At 34.0% G+C, this 25,142-nt stretch overlaps 1 protein-coding gene across 2 annotated transcripts in view; it reads left to right on the forward strand.

Annotated features, from left to right (window-relative positions):
* dysf (dysfusion) overlaps positions 1-25,142 on the forward strand; it is a 124,794-nt gene that overhangs the window by 46,406 nt on the left and 53,246 nt on the right. For both annotated transcript variants that reach the window (XM_053759766.2, XM_053759767.2), the window contains exons 4-5: positions 9,648-9,709; positions 10,694-10,783. In XM_053759766.2, the coding sequence (XP_053615741.1) occupies positions 9,648-9,709; positions 10,694-10,783 (152 nt within the window). The remainder of the gene's footprint in view (positions 1-9,647; positions 9,710-10,693; positions 10,784-25,142) is intronic.

Consider the following 25,142-nt stretch of genomic DNA (forward strand, 5'->3'; position numbering starts at 1 on the left):
AGTAAATTTTTCTCTTTACTCTAATTCAGCCAACTTTTCTGATTCATGGCGTGTACGACCACTCCATATTCAATGACGTACGAGGCGACTAAGGGACGTCACAGCCTAGGCAGCTGATAGACAACAGTAGTATTCCCGAGTAAGGTTGAAGTCAGGCAGGCGGGCGGTTATAAAACCACAGTCGAATCTTCAAAATTTTAAGGTTTTTTTTTTATGTTGACCCCGGGCTTGCGGCTTCACAACCCCGAACGCAACCCGGACGCCATCCATGCAGAGATGAGATTTCTGATTCACTTTTAAATTTAGTTTTGCAAATATAATCCCGGCAAACCATGAAATAAAGGTATTAATGCTAATGCAGCAATTACTATAAAATAAATAGTCTAGCCTCACGAGCCAGCCTTCGTGCGACGCCTTTTCAGGCTGCTCCTAAATAAGACTATTGTCTGTCAGTTTGTCCGTCTGTAATTGTGTGTTGTATGTGGAACTGACTGGTTAATTATTAAGAATTAACGTGTAGTTCGGTTAATATATTATAGTTAACTAATTGCGCTCCACAGAAATCAATGCGCTCTTATTATCTAATTCCTTGAGAAATTTGGTAACACAAAGAGTATCCAATGAGCTGTTATCTTACTCTACCAGTGCGTCAAATTTCATCAAAATCCGTCTAGCAATTTTGGCAGGATTACATAGGTAAATATAATTTCTTCAACTGGATATTCGCAATCGATATATTAACAACTGATTTTTTCCTCGTCCATATTTGAACTATTTCAATAAGTAAGTAGTTTTATTTAAATGAAATATATAACATTCTCACATAATTTCACACTGAAAGAGTTAAATTCCTTTTTGTATAAAATTTGTGTTAAATTCAATGAATGTGTAGCCCTAAAAGGGACCTCGTTGGATTTAACCTTATAAATATAACCAATTTAGACCAGGTTACTCTGCCCTTTCACTCAGATCGGCGCAATTACCTTGTTTACGGATAAATACTTCGCCCATATTTGTAGGCATCTATACCTAATTAAAATACTCAATACATATCTGTATGTGTAAAGAAACGAATTTCATAATCCTGGTCACTCATATATTTACAAGTCACAAACGGATTTCGGGTGTATTTTTTTTTGTATGATCCAGTGTCAACATTATTGAACTGGGATATAAAAGTGGGATTGAAATGTAATAAAAGTGAGAAAAGGTTTTTCTGTTTGGAATCCGAGATTAAAAGAAAATTTGGTACTCTATGTAAATCGATAATATCCTTACTAATTTTATAAATGCGAAAACAAGTTTGTTTGTTTTTTGTTACCTCTTCACCCTCTATCTACTCAACCGATCTTCTTGAAATTTTGCAGTTTGAAATATGGAGAAGGATAGGGTATCTTTCATCATTTCAATCATTTCAACAAAATTAAATATACTTCTTCGTAGTATTATTATTATTAGTAGTATTATTTTGATCGTATTTTAAAAATGTAAGACCTTTTAAGTGCAATGGTGATTGCAAAGCGTCGATAAAATTAAATAAACCATTGGGCTTCATTAAATGATAGTGATATCAAAAATTCTAGTTGGGTACAGTCAGTGTGTAAAGTGTTGTTACAATTTATATAAAATTACGTAAAAAATTGCCCATTGACTTGAGTTATTTTAGTTTTATCAATAGAGATAAAATCGTACTACTAATTTCCTTCTGAAATTCCTTCCTTCTAATTTTCATTCATTCATTCCTTTCCTTCTTCTTCATAAATTTGAGATAAATATCGATCTGTATAAGAATATTTAATTCCTATTCGTACAATTATGAAACTGGGAAAATAAAATAATATGAATAAGAAATAAATTAACCATCTGATGAACCAGATAATTACGAACAACTATTTACATACATTTTGTTGATTATTTTGAATGTATTGAACGAGTTCTTATATCTAAAATGTGTTAATTTTTAAGATTTCGATTATAAGAACTAATTTTGTACCATATTTAAGGAATAAATGATTGTGATTCTGATTCTGTGAAATAAAATAAAATTATAAACAAAACTTAAAATGAAATACATATAGCGCCCGTCCCTCGTTTCGGTTCGTTTGGGTAAAACCTGTAGGAATCACACTATCTATAGATCAAAGGTAAGTTTATCGCGACTTCTTTTTTTATTATTTAAGATGTTAAGACTAGTTATGTTAAGTCTATAACACGTAACATTTTTCGGTAGAAGCAATTTAGCAGGAGAAAAATCCAAAACCATCTGCGCTCGCCAGTACACCCACAATGGCGTCCTCACAGGTGGTTAGCTAAATTGAGATGTTCGTTAGTCCTAATGGTATGTATCACGTCAATCGCGGCCAGTTATCCATGCCGCCCAGAGCACGGTGCGACACCGACTTTATTAAATGAGGAGTATTGGCTTCAGGCTCAAGACTTGGCTGTTTGTCCACGGCATACGTCGGTCCGGATCCGTCATATAGAAAAAATCGGACGGACACATCTGGATATATTGCTATGAATTGGTTACCGGTCCTGAGAAATATACAGGAATCCGGGAGCAGTCATACGATTTTGACATATTACTTTAAATAGATATATGAAGAAGGAGAAAATATGAATTTGCGCAAATTCGCAAATTTTTAGTATAAATGCGATTCTTTTTAGGTTCCTAAATTGAACTGAGTTGCATTGGAATCTTTCCGTAAAAGTTGATGCTAGGCCTCCAGGTGTATATATTTTAGATCCGCAAGTGAAATCACTTGCAATTTGTACTAACGATAATAAACTTTACAACCTTCCCATATAACCTGAAAGTACTTTCTCCCAGATATAGAATTTCTATTTTTACTTATAAATGTATCAATAAAGCACTGATCGATTGCTGAATGAAACAGCTTGATAAATGTGAGCTGTTTAGGTAGGGTTGCCATATAGCCAATTCATAGCATTTTATTCAAAAGAGCAGAATTTTTGAATGAGCTTCGTTTAGGTATATTTTGCCTTTGGGAAAGTCAAGCGTGTTAAAAGTATATTGGTTGAAAATGTTTAGCAATAATCATCAAATGTATTTTTAAGTGCAAAAATCCTAACTAATATTATAAATGCGAAAGTAAGTTTGTTACTGAACCAATCTTCTTGAAATTTTGCATACATGTAAATTTGATTCTGATTTTATAACCGGCAAACAGACATCAAGTCTTTTTGGGAATGCTGTTTTTGCATTTCAGGTGTTCATGCTTTTTTCCCTCAGATGTCTAATAAGACATACTTTATAGGATGATTGAAAGTAATAGTATTTTAGGGCGGGAACTCTCCCAAAAGACGGGCCTAAAAGTTTTGTGAATGAGAATGAATGCTTCCTTAGCTCGTGATTTGAAATACGGGACGCGTCATAATACGGGACAGGCTGATCAAATACGGTGTGCCCTATTTAAGGGACATCCCTATTAAATGGCGTATTAAGCCGCAGCGGGCTTTCAAAGCTTTCGCAGACGCTAATTAATAAGTTAAAGCTTTAAAGCTGGACTGAAAGCAATCATTACTTACTTCGGACTTATTACTATTATATTCGGATATTTATTTTGTTCGTCTGTTGTTTTATAATAGTTGTATAAATAATGTACTTATATTTAATGGTTATATAAGTGTTTTTATTGGAAAATTAAATTTAGGTAAGGTATTTAATTTTTAGCCTAGTCCTAGTATAGGATCACTCTGTACCCCTACCGACGATTATATAATAAAACTTGGATGTATATACTCAGAAATCTATAGAAAAATGGTAGTATTTTGTGAATATATTTCATAACCTTTGTGCGATTTTGATTATGGAATTTATAATCTGTACAAAAGTTGTCAAAGAAAAAAAAAAACAAAAATTCACAATTCGAACAACACTTGCGGAGGTTTATTTTTAGAATACAAGTAGTATTCTATAATTATAATTCTCCAACCATATTTACATGCGGAATATAAAATTAATTATAAATAATTACGCAAATAACAAGAATCGCTGTAACTTCGCTCAGCGATATCTTCCTTTAGCTTTTAAAAATAAAGAATTTACTGAAATGGCGCAACATGAAAATAAAGTAGACTTTAGATTTTCCATCTCTCTCATCTGAGCGTGGTTACTTCCTCATCCATTGTGCATCGGCTATCGATTTTCAATATTCCATATTTTGTAAGGAGAATATTGATATAATACTATAGAAACAAATGAAACTGAAAATCACATACAAATTGTTGCGCGGCTTGAAAATTCAAAGCGTAATTACATAATATACTGAAGCAATAATAACTGAGATATGAGCTCCTTGTTACAGATGAAAAACTTTTTTTTTAAATTCATTTTTACTTCTTTTTTAAGGAGGCTTTGACTTAACTTATTTTGAACGAAGGTTATTTATCCCTTTCTGGGATAAGACCGCCTTTATACTCGTCTTCTTCTTTATTTTACTGCTTTCTCTGTATGCGTTTTTTCGTGAAATAATGAGTTTACAAACAAACAAGAATTTCCGTTTAAAAAATCTGGTAATTATAATAAAATATCGATGTCGCCACATTGTGAACAACATTACTTTATGTTTTTAATGTTATTAAACATTCTGCAGTCCCCACTGCGTTATGAAGAATATTTATTTACCCGTACCGCTGTTTTCCGTGTTAACATTAAAGTTAATGTAACAAAATAATTTGTGTTATGGCGTTATGGCGTCGAAACAAATAGACGCCATTAGAATCAGTTAGGTCGCCGCGTGCGCTATTTATTTTAGCTTAGAATAAAGCCTGGATCACACGGTATTAGTCGCAAAGATCAAATGAAGCTGCAGCATTTATTTTCTCCAGACCTTTTTAAATGTCGCAGATATTTTTGATAGCTTTATTGTATTTCTTTTTAACATGAAACCTAAATATTTATTGTGTACTGACATTTAAATCAAACGGTTTTTCTTCTTGTAATACTTGTCCTTTCAACACAGCACAAAAATAATTTCACTTTCGATTTTTTTTTTTACAATCTGTTAGTTTGTTAATATTCCATTAAACTATTCCATATTACAGGTTGAAAGGAACTATATATTTTCAATCTGAAATATAAAAGGTATATGCCCAGTTACTGTCTTCTTTTGGTCGAGATGATATTCCAATATGAAAATATAGTCTTCCAAACTCTACTCAACAATGAAACCATATTACTAATTTTATACTCTCATGTAGACCCGACGTTAGCTAGCTGCGTGAGCGATTTGCTCCGACTTAGAGTAATGCCTGAGGCTAATAAGTGATTATATTTGTATTACGTGAGATGAAGTGAGGTTATAAGTAGGTTTACGAAAGATTTAAAAAAGGCGGGAGAAATTAATACGCGTAAATAGATCGTTTATCGCCAATTTTCTATACTTACAAGCTATGTAACACAAATTGGTTTAATGGTATTTGGAAATTGGCCATAAATATATATTATATGGGTTGCTAAACAAATACTAAACGAATTACAAACATTTTTTTTACTACTACGTAATTACAACATATTCATAAAATATTGCAGATTTTTTTAATACAAATGCATAATATTCCTCTTTGTAGAATTAGCTTGTATGTATTCCTTCTGATGTTAGGCCTGGTGTCCTACAACACAGCTTCCTTTGGTTTAGGTACCATCAGTTGTTGAGAACTGGTACCTGGTTTAGGTTCCAGTTGTCGACAACTGATTATCCATATCTATGCAATATACACTATGGTTATAATTTAGTTAAGCCCATAACTGTATTGTTGAGGAAAATAGAGTTTTTTGTATTTTAGCTCTGTGTGTTATTTTCCAGCACTAAACTCCTCTGCCAAGCACATTTGTCGAAAAGGTACTTCTTTATTTTTAAAAACATGTCCAAGAAGGCTTCCAATGATCTACTTATACAAAGCAAAATAGTATAAAACAATCTAAATGATATTTAAGACAAACTGTAAAGTAACAGTTTCAAAGTATACTTTCATTTTAATCGATGATAAAATGTATCTGGACCAAACTGTTCCGCCTGAATGAACCTGTTATTATAACTTATCAATATTCTAATCCATCCGCAACGAACCCCTTTTGAGATAGTTTAGAAAGTGTAAATCCCCTTATACTTCAGTTGCAAGCCATTAGAGAAGGGATATAAGCTATGATATCTTATCGATGTAATCGGGTTGCCGGTATTGTCTATCGGTTCCTACTCGATAAAGTATCGATAGATTGAATCGATTAATTACAATGTTTGCCCCGTAAGTGCATGGATGACATCAATGTTTTGAATAATCGATCGGCATTTCGGCCGTGGGCGTTCCGTTTTGTAAATGTTATCTAATCTTTCAATTGAGATTGATTAAATTATGCTACAGTTTTGAACATAATGTCAACGATATTGAAATTTAATTTAATAAAATTGACTAAAGATACCACGTATTTTTTATTAGGGTTTTACAATTATAAAAACTTCTGAATCCTTTCCATGTTAAATTTATAATAAATTAACAGAAATAGCTAAACTTCCTTTTAATATTAAACGTAACTTTAATTAAATTTGTTTTCATGACTTTTATTTTTGCTCATTACCACTAATATAATTTATTTACAGCTTATAAACTACACTGAATACGTATTGAATGATACATTTAATTGTTTATATAATAATATTCCTATAGCGATATACGGAGTCTCTGTTCAGGCTTACATGCTAATTAATATCTACACCTAATTTTTATATACTTTTTATTTTTATATATCTTTCTAGAAAAACAATAAATACAAACGCCGTAATGTTTTCATTATATTATATTTACATTTTCTATTGCATCCTAAATTGTAATTACATAGTTTTACCATTGACCATAATATAAATCGAATATACACAGAAAGTTAATACTATTTACGAATTACACAATACATCGATATAAATGACAGACAATCTTTCACAATTTGGTTAAGAATGATATCCGAACGTTGAGCAACACAATGCTGTAGACTCAATAAAGAGATGTGTATCGACCAGAGTAGGTTGGGCCAAATTATCGATTGTTCAGGTTACAGCACTATGCTAAGGGCGCTTGTACACAAGTTCGGAAAGGTGACGATGGCGAGCTGTCAGATTTTGATAAGAGTTTTTAGAGTACGATGTTATCGCGATTGCCAATAAAAGCAGTATCAGATGAAGCGTCAGTCAATGTTAAAACGATGTTATGTGTTAACGCATTGCGGCAAGTGAGAAATTTCAATAAAACTGTAATAAAATAGGTTTCGTCTCAATATATGGCCTTATTGCCTTAAGGTGCCACAAATTTGACAATGTGGTTAAAGCGTCTATCATAATGTAAAGGGAACTGGGTATCAATATTCCATGTACATTTTTACGTTACTTACGTTTTTACATTATCTCGAAAAAAAAAACTCATAGAAATATAAGTACTTATTATGTCGAGTGTGTTATCGCTAACACTGGTGTCAGATTTTATTCAAGTCGCCTAAAGGCATCTGACATGACTTTTACTACTACTACTTACTTCCACCCAGTGGCAGGTAGTCGCATACACACTAGTGAACTAAACTGTCAACTAGTGCGCAGGTTTCCTCACGATGTATTCCTTCACCGGAAGCAAGTGGTGGTCTATGAAAGCTACTATAAATATGAGTCAGATTGGTTATACAAACTCATATGAAAGGACTTGAGACCTTTCATTCCACAGGCGGGCATCTTCGTGGCGCTTCGTGGTATATAAGTACTGCCTTTTTATCATGCTAAATCTATATGTGTTGAATCAATATTTAGCCACCCAAAATGTGTTTAAATCATATTTTAGTCCATACCATTTTATAAATACTTCTTATTTTTTCTAGAATGTCAATGATGTCATTACCCTATACTGTAGGATTTTATATATAAAGGTTTTATATATAACATCAAATACTCAATAAGTTGTCCTCGATTAAAATTTTAACTGTTCATTTTTTACCAGTGTACAAGCTCCTTAACTGTGCGGCATTTCACATCAGTATCAACGATTTCTTGTCACTCATAAGCTCGCATTATGCTGTATATTGACTGTTTTATGCACATAACGCGTGTAGGTGTGTAATACCCGCTAAATGACAACTGTATATCGGTATTTCGATATGTTTATATTGTTTGATGAAAGCGAGACTGTATGACCGCTAGAATAGGACAAAAAGTTCATATTCTATGTTTTATGTTTTCATTTGTTATATAATACTGTTAACTATGTTGATACTTCCATGTTGGACAGTGAGCTATAGAAAAACGTAGAATCAGTTTCGTAAAAGTCAATCCAGGGAAAGGGTTAGGCTAGTTCTCTCACTATTTCAGAAACTAAATCCCACCGATGCAATTAATGGTTGTCGTCAAAGTCATGTCAGATGCCTTTGGGCCACTTGAATAAAATTTAACACTAGCAATAACACACTCGAAAAGAAGAAGAACGCTGATGCAATACCCTCTATCTAGCTAAACGCAAAAACTTCAGTTTTGTGATTCTTTGCTATGTTTAATAAGCATTCTATTATTATTATAAATGCGAAAGTTAGTGACGATTAATGTGTGTATATTTGTTTCCCTTTCAAGCAAAATCGACTGGACTGATTATTATGAAATTTGATATGTTTTTACAGGTTATAACCTGTAAAAACACATAGGGTACTTTTTATCCCGAAATTCTCACGGAAGTGAAGCTCCGGGGCGCAGCAATTTTTATATAAATTGGGAAATTCACATGTTTTCAGTCAAAGTATTTAAGAGTCTCAATGCCTCGAGTTATTCGCTCGAAATAGATAAGAATCCATACAATTAAACTTTACTGTTTGTAGTCTTGCAAGATCGTAAAATGACAAAGCTCGAGCGTTTACTATTATGACCGCGGTCAATATTGACTGCAGTGAGATTGATCAAATTATTTAGGACAGTGTTGTATGTCGAAACACTATTGCCATTTTACTTGCAATTCTAACAATATCTATACTATTATTATAAAGAGGAAAGCGTTGTGAGTTTGTATATTTGAGGGAGTAATCTCCGAAACTGCCGAACTGATTTCAAAAATTCTTTCACCATTAGAAAGTTACGTATTATCCAAGATTGCTATCGGCTATATTTTTTCTCAAAATTCCCTTCGCGTCTTCGCCCGCGTGAATTTCTCAGCGAAAGCAGAACAGACATAATTTTCATACAAACATTCACCTCCCATTTTAGTCATTAGGGGTTGAGTTTTGAAAAAATATGTAGCCTATTTTTGAGCGGGGGAGTCTTTAACTGTAAGCATAATTTTTTTATATAAATCAGTCCAGCAGTTTAGCCGTCAAAGCGGAACAGACAGACAGACTTTCGCATTTATAATACTAGTGTGGATGTTATTAACTAGATAATAATTTGTCAAGGATATGCGAGCCAATGGTCTGATTACTGAGGATGTGGAAGACGTCTTACGCTTTACAGTTGAGGAAGGAACCACGAATACGCTCAGATGATAGAAAGCTAACTGTTTGTTTTATTGTTATTTTAATAATTATTTTTTCTATTATAGCTGCCTATCATTTTAAACATGATTTATTTTAGAAATATTTTTGATAAATTATCGAAACATTTTTCTCTTTGCAGTATTCAAACGCTTTGACATCAACCATCAATCGTCGTCGGCGACAAATTTTGGATTTTCAAAGGTTAGTACATAATATAATACTAGTTTAATATATAGTATAATCTTTATTTAGGGTTAATAATGACAAAAAAAATATCATTTCAATATTTGTCCGTATGTCACAGAGAATTCATTTAGAAACTGTTAGAATTCGCAAATCAAGGTTCACAATTATTTTGTGAACCGCTGAAATTGAAAAATAAGGATGTCTCTGCTTACATGGTACTGAAACATGAAAAATAATGAAATTACCTCATTATTACGTAGGTAATAGTTCCGTGGACTGTATGTAAGTATATGATTAACGTCTATGACATACGTATAATTTACCAATATTATACGTAGTATAACTTAGTACAATACAATCATACCTTCAAACAAATCACATAATCAAGTTGCTTTCCCACGCTGTTCCCATTTTACAAATTCTCAGAAAACTTCTGTCTCTTTCTTCGCCATATACTACCCCTAATAATCAGAAAGAGACGGAAATAATAATGAATCGGCGTAAGGTTGTAATATAGGGTGTAACTACAATGGGTGGCAACCACTTATTAACTGTAATTCTCTGGTTTTTAGTAGTAAAAGCAATTTTTCATATTAACCATTACAAGTTCATAGTATTTGATTTTTATTTGGATTCGTGTCTTAATGTAAAATCATCCTCTTTTAGCTAGCTAAAAGCTAAAAATAGTTTTGCATTTTGCATAGCGTAGACCTCGGGCCTTCTGCCGCGTCTGTCTGTTAGTAATTTTATCACAAACTCAAAAATTACTCCACGGATTTCACCATGCGGTATTCACATATAGATAGCGTGATTCCTGTGGAAGGTTTAGCTGTATGATTATGTTTTTACCCGAGCGAAGCTGGCACGGTCTGCTATTATCTATATAAATTTAGCCGTGAAAGCGAGACAGACAACATTTTACAATTATAATTAAAAATTAGTACGGATATATGTATCGTCGGTGTGAATAATAATGATTTAATATCACTTTTTTGACAGGCAATGAACGGGTTCCTCATGATGATGACTCAAAACGGGAAACTGCTGTACATATCGGACAATGCTGCTGAATACCTTGGACATTCTATGGTAAGTTTTCCTACAGCCAAAAGCACATCAATCTACCCAAATTCATTGCAAACTCGTCGCTATTACCACGCCATAGAGATTAATGCAGGGCAACGTGATACGCTGTTAACTGTACTTAGCGGCTTGTTTGTTTGTAAAAACTTTATTGCACGAAAATAAGTACATTAATCAACATTATTACAAGAATGATACGTGTACAATGGCGGACTTATCCCTTGTAGGGATCTCTTACAGTCAACCGGCGATATGTATTTAATCTCTGTCTTTGTTATAAGCTATAGCTTCGACACATTACAGCTTATTTTAATTACATTTTCTTAACGTCCTAATAGGATGCTAAGAAAATAAATCAAAATATTTTAAAAATTAGACCTTTATAGCCTGGTAACTTTCATGGCGTGGTGGGTCATGGCCCAAACCCCTTGTCCATCCGTAGGCCGTCCAGAGCCCAGTAGTGGGGACTTTTATCTGGTTGAGGCTGACGAATGGCTGTTGATGATGATGATGAGACTTTCACGACCAACCAACAGCCTGACTTCAACCCTCTGCTGATAAAACTATAGTCGCCTCGTACGACTGCTGGAATGTGCGTGTGGTCTGCGAGTCACTTCTTGAAATTCAACAAATATATTCTTGAAAATTAGTGAACATTCCAAAATAATTGTGGAATTTCAATCTGATTTATTGAGAGACGTTATAAGCGAGTTATAATGTTTTAAGTCGGGCCCTCAGGGGGGCTACCATCAACTTTTACAGGACGATTCCATTCCAATGCTCCTCAGTTGAATTTAGGAACCTAAAATGAATCGCGTTCATAAAATTTCAAAAATTAACTCGTTGTACGAATTTGCAATGATAATATATGATGGTAATCTCACAGTTCTGAACACAGAGTTGTTCTAGCAATCATACAGTTAGATTCGTACAAATATCGATTGTTATTCTTCATGAAACATATAAAATAAATAATTTCCCCTGTGATCCATATTCCCGACCACCACAGAGCGCGGCCTCGCTGACCTACGCTCGTTAGCGGATGTAAATTAATCACCGCTTTTATTGTTCACCGATGCCGCACACACAGGGTGTTCTTATTCGACAATTTTAATCATTTCGCGATTTTGTTTGTCGCACATTATCAAAATTTAAAACACATACTTCTTCAGATTTTATTTTGCAACTAGCTTTTGCCTGCGGCTTCGCCCGCGTGAATTTCATAGCAAAATCTCAGTAGTTTTTTATCACGTACTCTGTAAGACTGGTAAATATATATTATTCAAATTCGCATTTTTTCTCAACTTTAGTTCAATTTTCTATTTTCCGCTGCGTGTCTCGTCCCGCAAACTTGTCCAATCCCACGTCCTACTATGTAATGTAAAGTACATATCCCATACCGTTTCCTACATATTGTGCCATCATGTTTTTTGCAATGTGTCCCGTCCTGTTTCCCACTACGTATCTCCTCCCATTTTCCGCTCCTACTCCCACTCCCGCTTTCTGCAACGCGTGTCGTCCCATTTTCCACGACGTATCCTATATGTGGCTATATGTGGTTAACCCGGGAATGTTGTCTATAGATGTTAACCTGGGATTCCGAGGAATTTTTGATTCATAATTAGTTTTTCAAATATCCTACGGGAACATGACCATTTACCGGGATGAAATGTATCTAAGATGTTAACCCGGTATATAAGGTACCTACATACCAAATTTCAAGCAAATCGGTCTAGTAGATTTCGAGTGATGCGAGTTCAGACAGACAGACAGACAGACAGACAGACAAAAATTTCCAAAACTATATTTTCGTCATCTATATCAGTAACTAAGTATATTTCATGAAGAATTAAAAAAAAATATCCAATGTACAAATTTGGCTTTTGTTCAATTTTATTATATGTATTGATGATGATGATAACGAATTTAGTTATAGAACAAATTAAGTAGGTATGTGTAAATAAAATTAAATTAGGTAGAAATAAATTATATTACGATTGATTTGGGTCAGAGTAAAAAAAAAACCTTAAAATGTTGAAGATTTGGCTGTGATTTTACAACCTGCCGCCTGCCTGACGTCAATCCTCCTTGGAATTGCTCTTATTGCCTATGAGTTGCCTAGGCTATGTGTCCCTTAATCACCTCGTACGACATCAATGGGAGGATATGGAGTGGCGCTCGGTGGCGCAGTGGTAAAGTTCTTGCCACTGAACCAAGAGAGAGAAGGGTTCGATTCCCGGTCGGGTCTTGGATGTTTATCTATATATGTATATGTTATAAAATATAGTATCGTTGAGTTATAGTATACCATAACACAAGTCTCGAACTTACTTTGGGGCTAGCTCAATCTGTGTGATTTGTTCTAATATATTTATTTTTATTTATTTATTTATATTCTAGGGCAGAACGCCACAAAATAAATAACGACTCATCTATTCAATTATTATCGGAATTTGTTTAGTAGATTTAGCGGGATTGGGTATCAAATATCCTTTTACACACACTTTCGCATTTATTAAATTTGTAAGATTTTTTTAGCGTGTTAGATTTTATTCGAGTTGTTAACGCTATAAGTTTTTATAATCATGTGCGTAATACTTTTATGGCTAAACACACAACACCCTATACAACAATTTCGGCGGTTCACGAAAGTTACCACCGATGTACGGATACGATAGCAGTCAATATATTCCAATTGTGATTTATAACTAGTATTTCACTCGTAAATGATCTAATTTCATTTGACCACTCGAGTGTAGTTGTACAGTCTAAATGTATATCTAATGATTATATTATTTAATTTAGACTTTATTGCACCAAACATATTAATAGAGGACATATTGTTATGAGTTTTATCTATCAGTCAACCTTTGTATCTTACACAGACTATGTGGGTGCAATAAAGATATATTTATGTATTAATTTCAATACAAATTGATTTTTATTATTACATATTTCATTATTTTGATTCTTGAAAGTAATCGTTATCGAATATTTAAAATTATCATTGTCTGGTTTCGAAACAAGAAAATTAGTTTTTATGATATTAGTAATAATAAATTGAAACAATATGGCCGCTCCATTTCTGGAACCCAGAAATGAACAAAATTTTCCAAAAGTAGCCCAACCTCTCCTTCTTGCACGCTGAAAGATATATTTCATACGGTGACTACATGTTATATCTATGTATATCTCGCAATATGTCTCGGACGAGAGGCCGGGATCCCGATGAAAGAGATAGCAATACTTTGCATCAAAAGTTCTTGGAAATATTCGCAGTACTATCTACAGCTTCATGGTCTATTGATACGCGGATGTGGCATGACATTCAGCTAACTGATTGGACTATCTTTGACATCTCGCCCACCAATCACAGCGGTGTGCTGGAGCGGAAACATAAACAATGCATAGACTATTGTCTACGGAGAGATTGGTGTCGTCAATTTCTAATTATAATTATCGGGTGATCGATTGAAATTATGTGAGTAATGGCTTTTGAGATATTGCGCCGAAGTCATATAGTATGTACATTTCACAAGGTATCAGCCTACGCAAATTCATTGTAAACTCGTCCCTATTACCGTAGTACAAACATCAATGCATTGTAACGTACGTGGACGGCTGTAATCATTGCCCTTTTGAAAATATTCTTGGTTTTGAAATCACATAAGAAAAAAGTTTATATCATAATTGAAGAAAAAATATAGTCGACATGACAATTTCAGAACACGACCAAGTGAGAGATGAAGTAATTAAATAGATAAATATATAAGGACAAATCACACAGATTGAGCTTGGATTGAGCTTGCCCCAAAGTAAGTTTGAGGCTTGTGTTATGGGGTACTGACTCAACGATACTATATTTTATAACAAATACATGACCTATATAGATAAACATCCAAGACCCGGGCCAATCAGATGAAGATCATTTTCAATCATGACCCGACCGGGAAACGAACCCGATCGGGACCTCTCGGTTCAAAGGCAAAACTATATCTCATGCATGATAATATATATGTACGTTACTATATTTAGATTATTTGTTCATGAAATAAAGTCATACAGCGAGCATTTATTGGGTAAACGTAAATATTTATCAATTCATAACGCAAACGTATTCGATACAATATTGCATGTTTTCCGTACGTGTCTGCAAGCCAAACTGTGATATTAAGGAAGCACACGCGAAATGCTACTTACATAAACTATTGCCTAGGCGGTGCCTCTTTACACGTCTGTAGGGTTCTCAATCTATCTTGCTTTGAACCCCCGACGCAAAAAGAGGGGTGTTATTCGGTTGACCGCTAAGTATTTCTGTATGTCTGTGCACGTGGCACCGTAGCTCGTCAACGTGTGAACTGATTTGGACGCGGTTTTTTTTATTTGATAGCTAATTTTTATGCGGTCTTCTTAGATATGTTTGGTAAAATCCGGTTCAGTAGTTCAAAACGCGAATTTGCGAAACAAATGTTGAAAGTCGGGTTTTTTTTTATTTGTCTAACAAATATACTTGTTATACATCTGTATGTATGTACCTAGAATGCTGCGAAAGTGCTGTCATTACGATCCGTCAATTTTCTTGAGGATAGAATCATTTCCAAAATCAATCATTCATAAAATTTACATTACCGTTGTGCAGATTAATTATTACAAAGTCAGATAGTAAAACTAATTCTTGTTTTTGTTAACATTTGAAAAAATGTAATGACAGCGCGACCGCAGCGCTCGAAACGCTCTGAGAAATGCCCCTTAGCGTTTTCCCGGTCGTATTCGCACCCGTTGATCATCAGAGCCCAAGATCCGATTTTCTATTTTCTGCCAACCCTACAACAGGACTCATACTAAACAAACAGTTCAACATCGTAAGTTGTCTGTTTGCATGGTTGTAGTTGCAGCATAAACTGATTCTGCGATTAGTGCGCCGATAAAATCTGTATGGTGGTTTGTTATCGCCCTTACGTTACAGAAATTGTAGATATGATAGTTCCCGATATTGTATTGTTTAGTTCGATTAGTATCATAGCTTTGGTAGTAATAAATTAAGCTTAAAATACATTTTGAAGTTTTATGTAATGAAATTTGTTTTTTTTTTTAAATTAAAATATGCGTATATAATTCGGCTCAGGCCATTAGGAACTCATTTTTATATGCTACAATGATGTGCATATATCCTAATAATGGTATAAATGCGACTTTGTGAGGATGCATGTGTGTATGTATGTTTGTTACTCTTTCACGCAAAATCTACTGGACGGATTGTTATAAAATCTGGTACACGGGTACAATATAACCTGGGTACCACACAGGCTACTTTTTATCCCGTAATTCTTACGGGAGCAAAGCCCCGGGGCGCAGTTAATCGTCAAATCGTCAATATAGAAACAATTAATTACTATATAGGCGTAAAATAGTTGCTAACATTTCATAGAGCTTTAAAAAATTGTGGCCGTCCAAATCAAAACGGACCTTATGGTGGCTGGCATTTAGGTCTTTATCGACGTTGTTCGAATATAAAACAACGGCAATAATGGTGTAAATATCGGATGCCATAAGATCCTTTTTGGTTTGGACTACCACAATTTGTTGTCGAAAAATGTTTTACTCGTGTTAATGTAATCTCACGCGTTGATGTCTTTTATATGAAATGAAGAATCTTTTCAGATATCACAAAAATATATCATAGACTAGCTGCGCCCCAGGACTTCGGTCCCGTGGGAATTTCGAGATAAAAAGTAGCTTATGTGTTATTCCGACCGATTTTGATGAAATTTTACATAGAAATAAATTAGATTTGTGTATAGGTAAAAGTACTTTTTATCGCAGCGGATAACTACTAGTCTCTTTTAACATTATAAATGTAAAAAGTTGCTCTTCATGTTTTATACAATGAACCAATCTCCTTTAAATTTTGCAATACGGGGAAGGACATAGGGTGCTGTTCATCCTAGAAAAATCATTCTCGCGAGGAGCCGCGGGCAAAATCTTGCTAGTTCATCATCATATCGAGTGTGCTATCAGATTTCATTAAAGTCGCCTAAAGGCATATGACATGACTTTACGACTCATCATCATCATCATGGCATGCCATCTTCGAATTGAAGTTTGGAGGTCAGCATACGGAATCCCTCGCGGCTTTGGCCGCTATTTTCACTTTACGACTTACGACGAAATACGCAAACAGCCAAACCAACATGTCATTACTAGCCTCCGTTATCAAACCAATTCCGAGCCCGCCATAACTCATCCATCGCCATATTCCCACGATCCTATTCTTATGGATCCCATATAATGATCTACATCACCTTCATTACCAACAACCAACCTTAATTACATACTTATAAAGTTCACATTCCAACAACGTGACCCTAACCTCGGAGCAATATTTTATTGTATTCAGCAATTTAGATTAATGATAAGGTTTTAGAGGTAGTAAGTACTTAATTCGGAGATCTTGTTAAAAACAATGTATAGTTAATTCGCTGGTTAAAGTAAAAATTGCCGCGTGGGCAGCAACATTGTTCATAATTTGTAACAGTACCGTTAAGATTTATTGATAATTTTCTATTGGAATTATTTTGTTACAATTTAAATTATACGTTCGGTGGTTAATTACAATACTTATATTGAGGTGTAAAGTCGGGATGTTGAAATATCTTTATATGAATTTGAAAGTAAATAATAATAAAATAAATATATTAGAACAAATCACACACATGAGCTAGCCCCAAAGTAAGTTCGAGACTTGTGTTATGGGATACTAACTCAACGATACTATATTTTATAACATATACATATATAGATAAACATCCAAGACCCGGGCCAATCAGAAAAAGATCATTTTCCATCATGACCCGACCGGGCATTGAACCCGGGACTTCTCGGTTCAGAGGCAAGCACTTTACCACTGTGCCACTGCGGTCGTCTAAAGTAATGTGTGCTTTACTTGTGTATGATTTTGTCTTCTTAATAGGGTAGTTGTCAAGGTCTGAGAATTGTAAAAGTATAATCTAGGTAAAATATATATATTTAGGATCATTATGATATTTCATTGACTGTAACGATGCTGATGGATTATTATACAAAAAATTAAATTTAGGTAGGAGGAAGGTCCATTTTCAAAATGTATGAAATTATAAAAACAAATTCAACCTTCACGACATATGCTGAGCGGGCGCCATTTTGATGCATTTTCAAATTATCAAATTTTTTGACATTTTTCTTTATCATATAAAAAAAATTAACAACTTTTATTTAGATGTCATCACCTTAAACATAATATTTAATGTCACTGTGCAAGAAACATATTATTGTTCTTTGCGAAAATTTTAGCAAGTTGTGACGTCACTTGTTCGTATCATTTAATATGGAGCGTTAGGACGAGTCCAAAAATTTGTGATTTTATTTTTGTCATAACTTTGAAAGCGTCGTCATTATCGCAATATTTTTTCACTGGTATTTCTATTCATATAAAAGAGAGCCTTCGAATAGTCATCACAACAAAAAATTGTCAACTAGCAGATAAAACAACACAGATAAAATATCGGGTTAGTACGATCGAGAACATGCGGAGATAAGAGAGAGAGAGAGAGAGATTAATGTTGACAAGTGAAGATCCAACATTTTTGATTACGAAATAGCTGTTTTAATTCTGTGAACTTAGCAACAGTATGCACCCAGCCACACACGTAGCCCTGTAAACAATTGGAACGCACAATTCAATATGCAAAGCGAATAATGCACAATGGCTTTCGTCGCTAACCACCGTTCAGATTTATTGATGCTCACTATTAATATTTTGTTGTAATACCGGCCAGTATTACTTGACCTTTACCCCCTTTAGATGACGAGACGGGCCCAATTTATTTATCGGATCTGTAATAAAACTTAATAGCTAGTAATGTTAACCATTTGAAGAATATCACTGTTTTTAACTTTGTAATGAATCGAAAATGTCACCATCATTTCTAAAACAATCTTTAAACCAAACAAGATTCTAGAAAGCCTGTTAGATTCTTCGCAAAATGCCAAACGGATACTTTTTATTGATTGAGTCGAAACATGCGGTAACTTATAATTTGAATGCATTTTTTGTTTCCATTTTTATGCCAGTATTATTTTAATTTTCGATATTATTTCTTTCTTATAGATTATGTTATTACTGACATTGAATTACGATGACAGATTTTATTTAAGTAGCCTAGGCCATTTTCGTTATTATAATGTGTTGACCCCTGGATAAATTAACTTTGTACGAGTATTTTCCATCGGATTTCTGTTTACACAAATTTACACAATACTACTTTACCTGCTTGTCAAAGATTTTACGATTTCGGCTACCTCAAGTTTTATAACACAGTAACAGTTGGAAACAGAGGCTTTTGCCCGTAAGTGAGACTTGACAGCTGCATAAAAAAATAATTTCATTATTATTGTTTCTCCTTTTGGGATTCACGGCATATAGTCCGGTCCTTTGAGAGGCTTGCGTGGGGATATGGACCTAACACGTAGAGGTCCTTATTATAATTATTTCAAATTTATTTTTTTTCATACAACACAAACTAGGACTAAAAATCAAGAGGCAAACAATCAATCCATTTTTGGACAACATTGTTGTCTTCGTGGATCCTAATAATCAAAATCTACCAATCAAAAACCTACCAATCAAAATGAGAGAAGGGAGGGAGGTTTAGCATAATTGGTCTCACAGCACAAAGTAAGGCTTGCGCACTAGCCTCCGGCAATCCAGTATTTATCATGGCTATTGTTCCATGCTATATATACTGTGCTATAATGTTCTCAGGCGTTGATGTGTCTTTGTTCCTAATGTCAATTGTTATCGGAAATATAATGTAATGTGAACGTATGTAAATTTAGTTTTGCCTAAAGGCGAAAGGGCATGATGTTTACTATACCAACAGTTTGCACGCTGTTCGGTTTAATCTAGGCATTATTTTTGTCCTATCATGTTATTCTACCGTGTTCGCCTGCAAATAAATTTATTAATTCATTCATTCTTCTCTGCATGTTACCGCTTTCATTCGGGGCTGTGATGCCACTAAACCCGGGGTCAGCGTAAAAAATAACCAAATTTGTATATATTGGGCTGTAATTTTACAATCAGCCGCTTGCCTAATGTTGACCCTCCTTGGGAATGCCGTTGTTACTTATCAGCTTAGGCTATGTATCCCTTAGTCGCCTATTGTAAAGCATACACGGCAGGATATGGAATGGTCCTAATCTTTGTGGTCCTATTGAAGTGGTTCTGACCTACCACATGCTACCATTCATTCATATATCATATATTTAGATTATACGTAGTCTTTCTAAGTTGATCTAGAAGAGACGAAAAACATAAAATTTTGTTTGTCTTCTCGCGCATATTGTAGAGGTAAATCAAGGGAAAGGGCTATAAATTAGGTTTATTGTCATTGGCGTTGCGCGTATGAGGTTCCGCCCTAGAATAGGACTACTCCATATCCTCCCTTGTATGTCGCATAAAGCGACTAAGGGACACATAGCCTTGATAGCTGATAGACAACCACTGCATTGCTAGGGAGGGTTGGTAACCGGTTGTAAAATCACAGAATCTTCAATATTATTTATTTTTTAAGCTGACCCTGGGCTTCGTGGCATCACATCCTTGAATACAACTGGGAACACCTAGATGAGAAAGTAGACTTTAGATTTTTCTATTTATGCATTTTAAATATTTTCTAGGGACAAAAAAAGTTAGGTACATAATTAAAACCATAAAAATTCTTCTGGCAAACAACAGTATAGTTGTTATATCCTCAATTGATATGATGTTAAAGAGATTTTATGAAAAACGTTATAAATCAAACACGGCACTCGTTCATTTGTAACAATTAGAGGTTGTATGATGTTCATTAATCTACATATGACCAGAGGCTGCAGTACTATTTGTCCAACACAGACGGACGGACTGACGAACTTGTGTGTTGATATGCGAGTGATTTATTATGTGAGAAGTGATCTCGTTTTGTTCGCGTTAAGTTATTTGTACACTGGCGTTGGGAATTTATTTAATATTAACACTAATATATTAACTTTAAAAACAGATTAAAAATAAGTAATTTATCTGTAAGTATTGAAATACTTACTTACGTACTATTTTCAATTGTAATCCAAAGGATTTACGCCTAAAAGCTTCCAATATTTTTTTATTTTGAATCCATTATGTACACCTGGCCAATAAAGGGGAGCCTCCCTTTAATTTATCCATTTGGTCTAGTCCTGTGTTAAAATTTTCCAGTTTTTGCGGCACATGTCCAAGTCATCTAGCCATCTGGTTCTTGGCTTACATACACGGTGGTCGCTTATTTGTGGGAATCCATTGAGGTGTCCCAAACATCACAACCCTACTAATTTTTAAGGATATATGTGTATGTATGTTTGTTATTCTTTCACGCAAAATCTACTAGACTGATTGCTATGAAATTTAGTACACGGAGAGAATATAACCTGGAATAACACATAATACTTTTTATCCCGAAATTTTACACAGATAGTATAAATAAAACAGAGAACGCTGATATAAAAAGTAACATTAGCATATTAGCTTAATGATATTAATTTTTCGCTCCTCAATGTATAGCTATCAAAGAATCCTTCGATCAGCTGATGCTTCGAAAGATACTTTGATGACATCGTTTGATGAACGCAAAATTTCGAGAGAGAAAAATGCCCTTTAAATTCACCGGTAAATTAAAATGAAAATAGAAAACCTCTGAAATTTTTCTTAAACTACTCCGTTCTGGCGCGGCCCCGATCGGATTGCGATCGTATTGTTTATCAAGTTGTCTTAATTTCTTTAAAACAAAAATGAATTATGTATAAATTAACTCAAAGAAATTAATAAATCGAACGTTTCTATAACAACGTTTTCTCTCAGTTAAATGAAATTCATTTTCATTATTTATTTATGCTGGCAATATTTACACATAGTAGAGGTGTCGTAAGTTATCTCTAAAGCCATATTTGGCGTTTCCTTGTCTTATTGTCTCAGCGAACTAGATTCACTCTACAGCTCCACAAATGTATTTGTGAATATATACATAAGGTATTAATCTAAATTGTGAATATATGAATAATTTTGACACTATTTCCAGTTCTATTTATATTTGAATATTCGATAGTCTCGGCACCTACACCTACACCTGTTCCAGGGTGTTTTTTGGTCGTTTTTATAGATGTTGAACTAGATGTTGCCCGGGGCTTCGCTCCCGTGGGAATTTTGTGATGAAATATAGCTAATATAAGCAATCAAGTGGTGGTAAGCATGGCAATGGCCCGAATGGGTTGCCACAAATGATGCTTAGATTTTTAAACACCAGCTAATACTTCACATATGCTCAGAACGTGGAATATTTAAGATAATTAAAAAATACCATGGACAGATAATAACTTAACAGAACTAGTAATGAAATTTTTGTGTAGAACTTCTGTTTTATTTCCGTACTAGGTCCTGTTAGTCGGTCAATCAATTTGTATAGGAGAGAAAAGAAGTGAGGTACGTAGATCTATATATATCTTTAATTTTGTCTTTTTAATCTGCTGTAAAATGGCTGATATTTAAAATACGTTCTGAGTATGTTAAGTAGAACTATCAAAACAGTACTACCGATACAAAATCGCGAGAAATAATAATAAACGTTAAAATTTCTTACAAAATCGCGATAAAAATGAACACCTAAGTAATTTTTAATTCACTATTCGTACACTATCATTATCTGATATCAATACAATAATGCTCTAAATAACACAAACAGAAAAACCAACAAACAATAGCGACGATCATTAAAAATGTAACATAACTGGACCGATCATTGCCGTATCTCCGGATCTCATAACGGTGGTCTCCGATTGGGAATCGATTGAAAGACGGGAAATTCTATAGCTCTCAATGAGACCACCTAAGTATTAGTAATGTGGATATTGAACACATTTATTGAAGACAAATTCGTTGATTTTGTGTTAATTGATGGAGTTGTCATAATTATATATATGAATTGACTATTATACGTGAACTCTGCGAAAGCACGACAGAACAGGCACGATTTTTATCACAGATTTACATTTTATTTTCATTCAAACTTTAACCCCCATTATAGGTAGTTGAGGAATGATTTTTGAAAAAAGTAGCCTATGTTTGAATGAAGGGTTCTTTATCTATCCAATTTCATCAAAATCGATTCCAGCGTTTTAGCCGTGAAAGCGGAACAGACAGACAGAATATTAATATGGATACAATTATGAAGTAGGATAAAGTTTATGAGTATTTGTAAACTCTTGAAAACTCGGTCACTACTTTAGAAATACTTAAATCATATCACATAACATTTATTTTTAATTTTGCGTAAATTTTCTTCTCTTCTATACAAATATTAGTGTATGTTTTATTCTTGTTAGATTCTTCAGTCATTGTTGAATCTATGTGTACCGAAGCTTAAATCTCTAGAATTTTTGCTCGCGGCAATCATCGCCGAGTCTATCATCAAAGATTGTATTTGCTAAATCTAATAATGCATTAGAACTTATTAACAAGTAGGTACGCTTTTAAAAGGCAATTACTGGAATGGTCATTTTTGTTATATCATTCATTCCTTACACGTACACATAAAGGAAAATTATTAAACCCTAACTTTCGTTTGACATTTAACCACAGACAAATAAATCATAGACGATTCGTCGGTAGATTTACAACTCTGCAAATCTGTTAGCCGCGACTCCATTTTGAAATGCTAACATCAATTTTACGTTAAGTGAATTGCGACATTAATATCGTACGGATGCTGACATTCGTGTAAGAATTTTGTTAGAAAATCAGTTTGCTTTCTTATTTTTGTCTGGCTTTTCTTTCAAATTGTTTGTGAACTAATATATAGGCTTTATATTACATGTGTGAATTTCACGAGCGTTTTGAATTTCGCCGCGGGCTGTCATTAGTGTTTATTAAATTGTGCCATAAACAGTAATCAATTTAATTATCCTATATTACAAATAAGTAAAGTATTGTTATAATGTTAATTTTATAAATGTTCAATTTAAAAAAAAAAAGATTGTTTATTTTTTTAAAATGTGCCACACTAATGAAACGCTACACGCCGCGTTCAAACGGACGTGAAATTCACCCATATATTTGAAAATTGTAATAACTGTAAGAGTGGGTTGCACCAGTCAACTTTGACGTTAACTTTAACGTGCGCAGATAAACGCAAAGTACGCCATTTTATCTAACAATCAGCGATGCACTGGTTAAATTCAATATCAAATTTGACGGTGCAAATCACCCTAAAGTAGGAAAAACATATTCAAACTGTTAAAAAAATAGGTACTTCAAATTTTTCACAACATTTAAAGTTTGGAGCAGTTTTATTGTATTTTTAATTGCAATTTCAAACGAATATTAAAATAGATGTCGGAATATGGTCTAGCAAATGGCAAAGACCACCAATGCTTGGTAAATAAATATACAAGTATTCTAGAGTTATATTAATGATACACACTGGGCCTAATTGCTCAAGGCATAACCGCCTCTTTGTTCAGAATGCATTACTCAAATTATACTAGAGTTATTATTCTTTATATGATTATTTCTATAAATGCCTTTGGTCTCAGTAGTGCCATTTACTACGGTTAGTTCCTTGAAACATATGCTAGATTATCAGAAAAGGCAATGAATTTAGATATTATTATTATATACCTATAATTAAAATATGTGAAAATAAAATGTTGTACTCAAAAAAATTGAAATGTTTAAATAAAGATATATTAACAACAATCCAAACATCTACATAACACGAGCTTACCCCATAAGCAACGATGCATGAAAAGCGTGCCCCCCACGTATTTTCGCGCTCGAACGCGGGCGCCGGCGCAGGTGGGCGGGGCCATGTGACAGTGACGTACCTCAGGGCTGCCACATGCCTCATAAATAAATATTAATTAAATTAATATTACTTATGCTTGCAATATCATGTCACACTTATTGCCGTGTCCTATCTGCACACTGAAGGATTTGTATGATGTCACAGATCCTGCTATTACGGTGGCGTTTTATTTGTCCTTACAAATTGAGGAATACAATCGACACGATAAGAAGGAAAACATTATTTATTTCTGACAGAATCCATAGCAATGTCAATAACAATGTTCTTAAAACTATTTAAATATTTTGGCAAAATACTTGTCTAATTGCTCATAGGCTGTATCAAAAGGGGGGCCCGAAATATAAATAATTACTTACAGTATATAAAGGTTAGAATGTAGAAGATAAAAACTTGATACGAAATAAAAATAAGATCTTTAGAGGCCCGTGGTTTTGTGGTTAGAATTTTTTATATTT

Source organism: Plodia interpunctella, chromosome 19, assembly GCF_027563975.2.
Source record: "Plodia interpunctella isolate USDA-ARS_2022_Savannah chromosome 19, ilPloInte3.2, whole genome shotgun sequence".
NCBI classification, from domain to species: Eukaryota; Metazoa; Arthropoda; class Insecta; order Lepidoptera; family Pyralidae; genus Plodia; species Plodia interpunctella.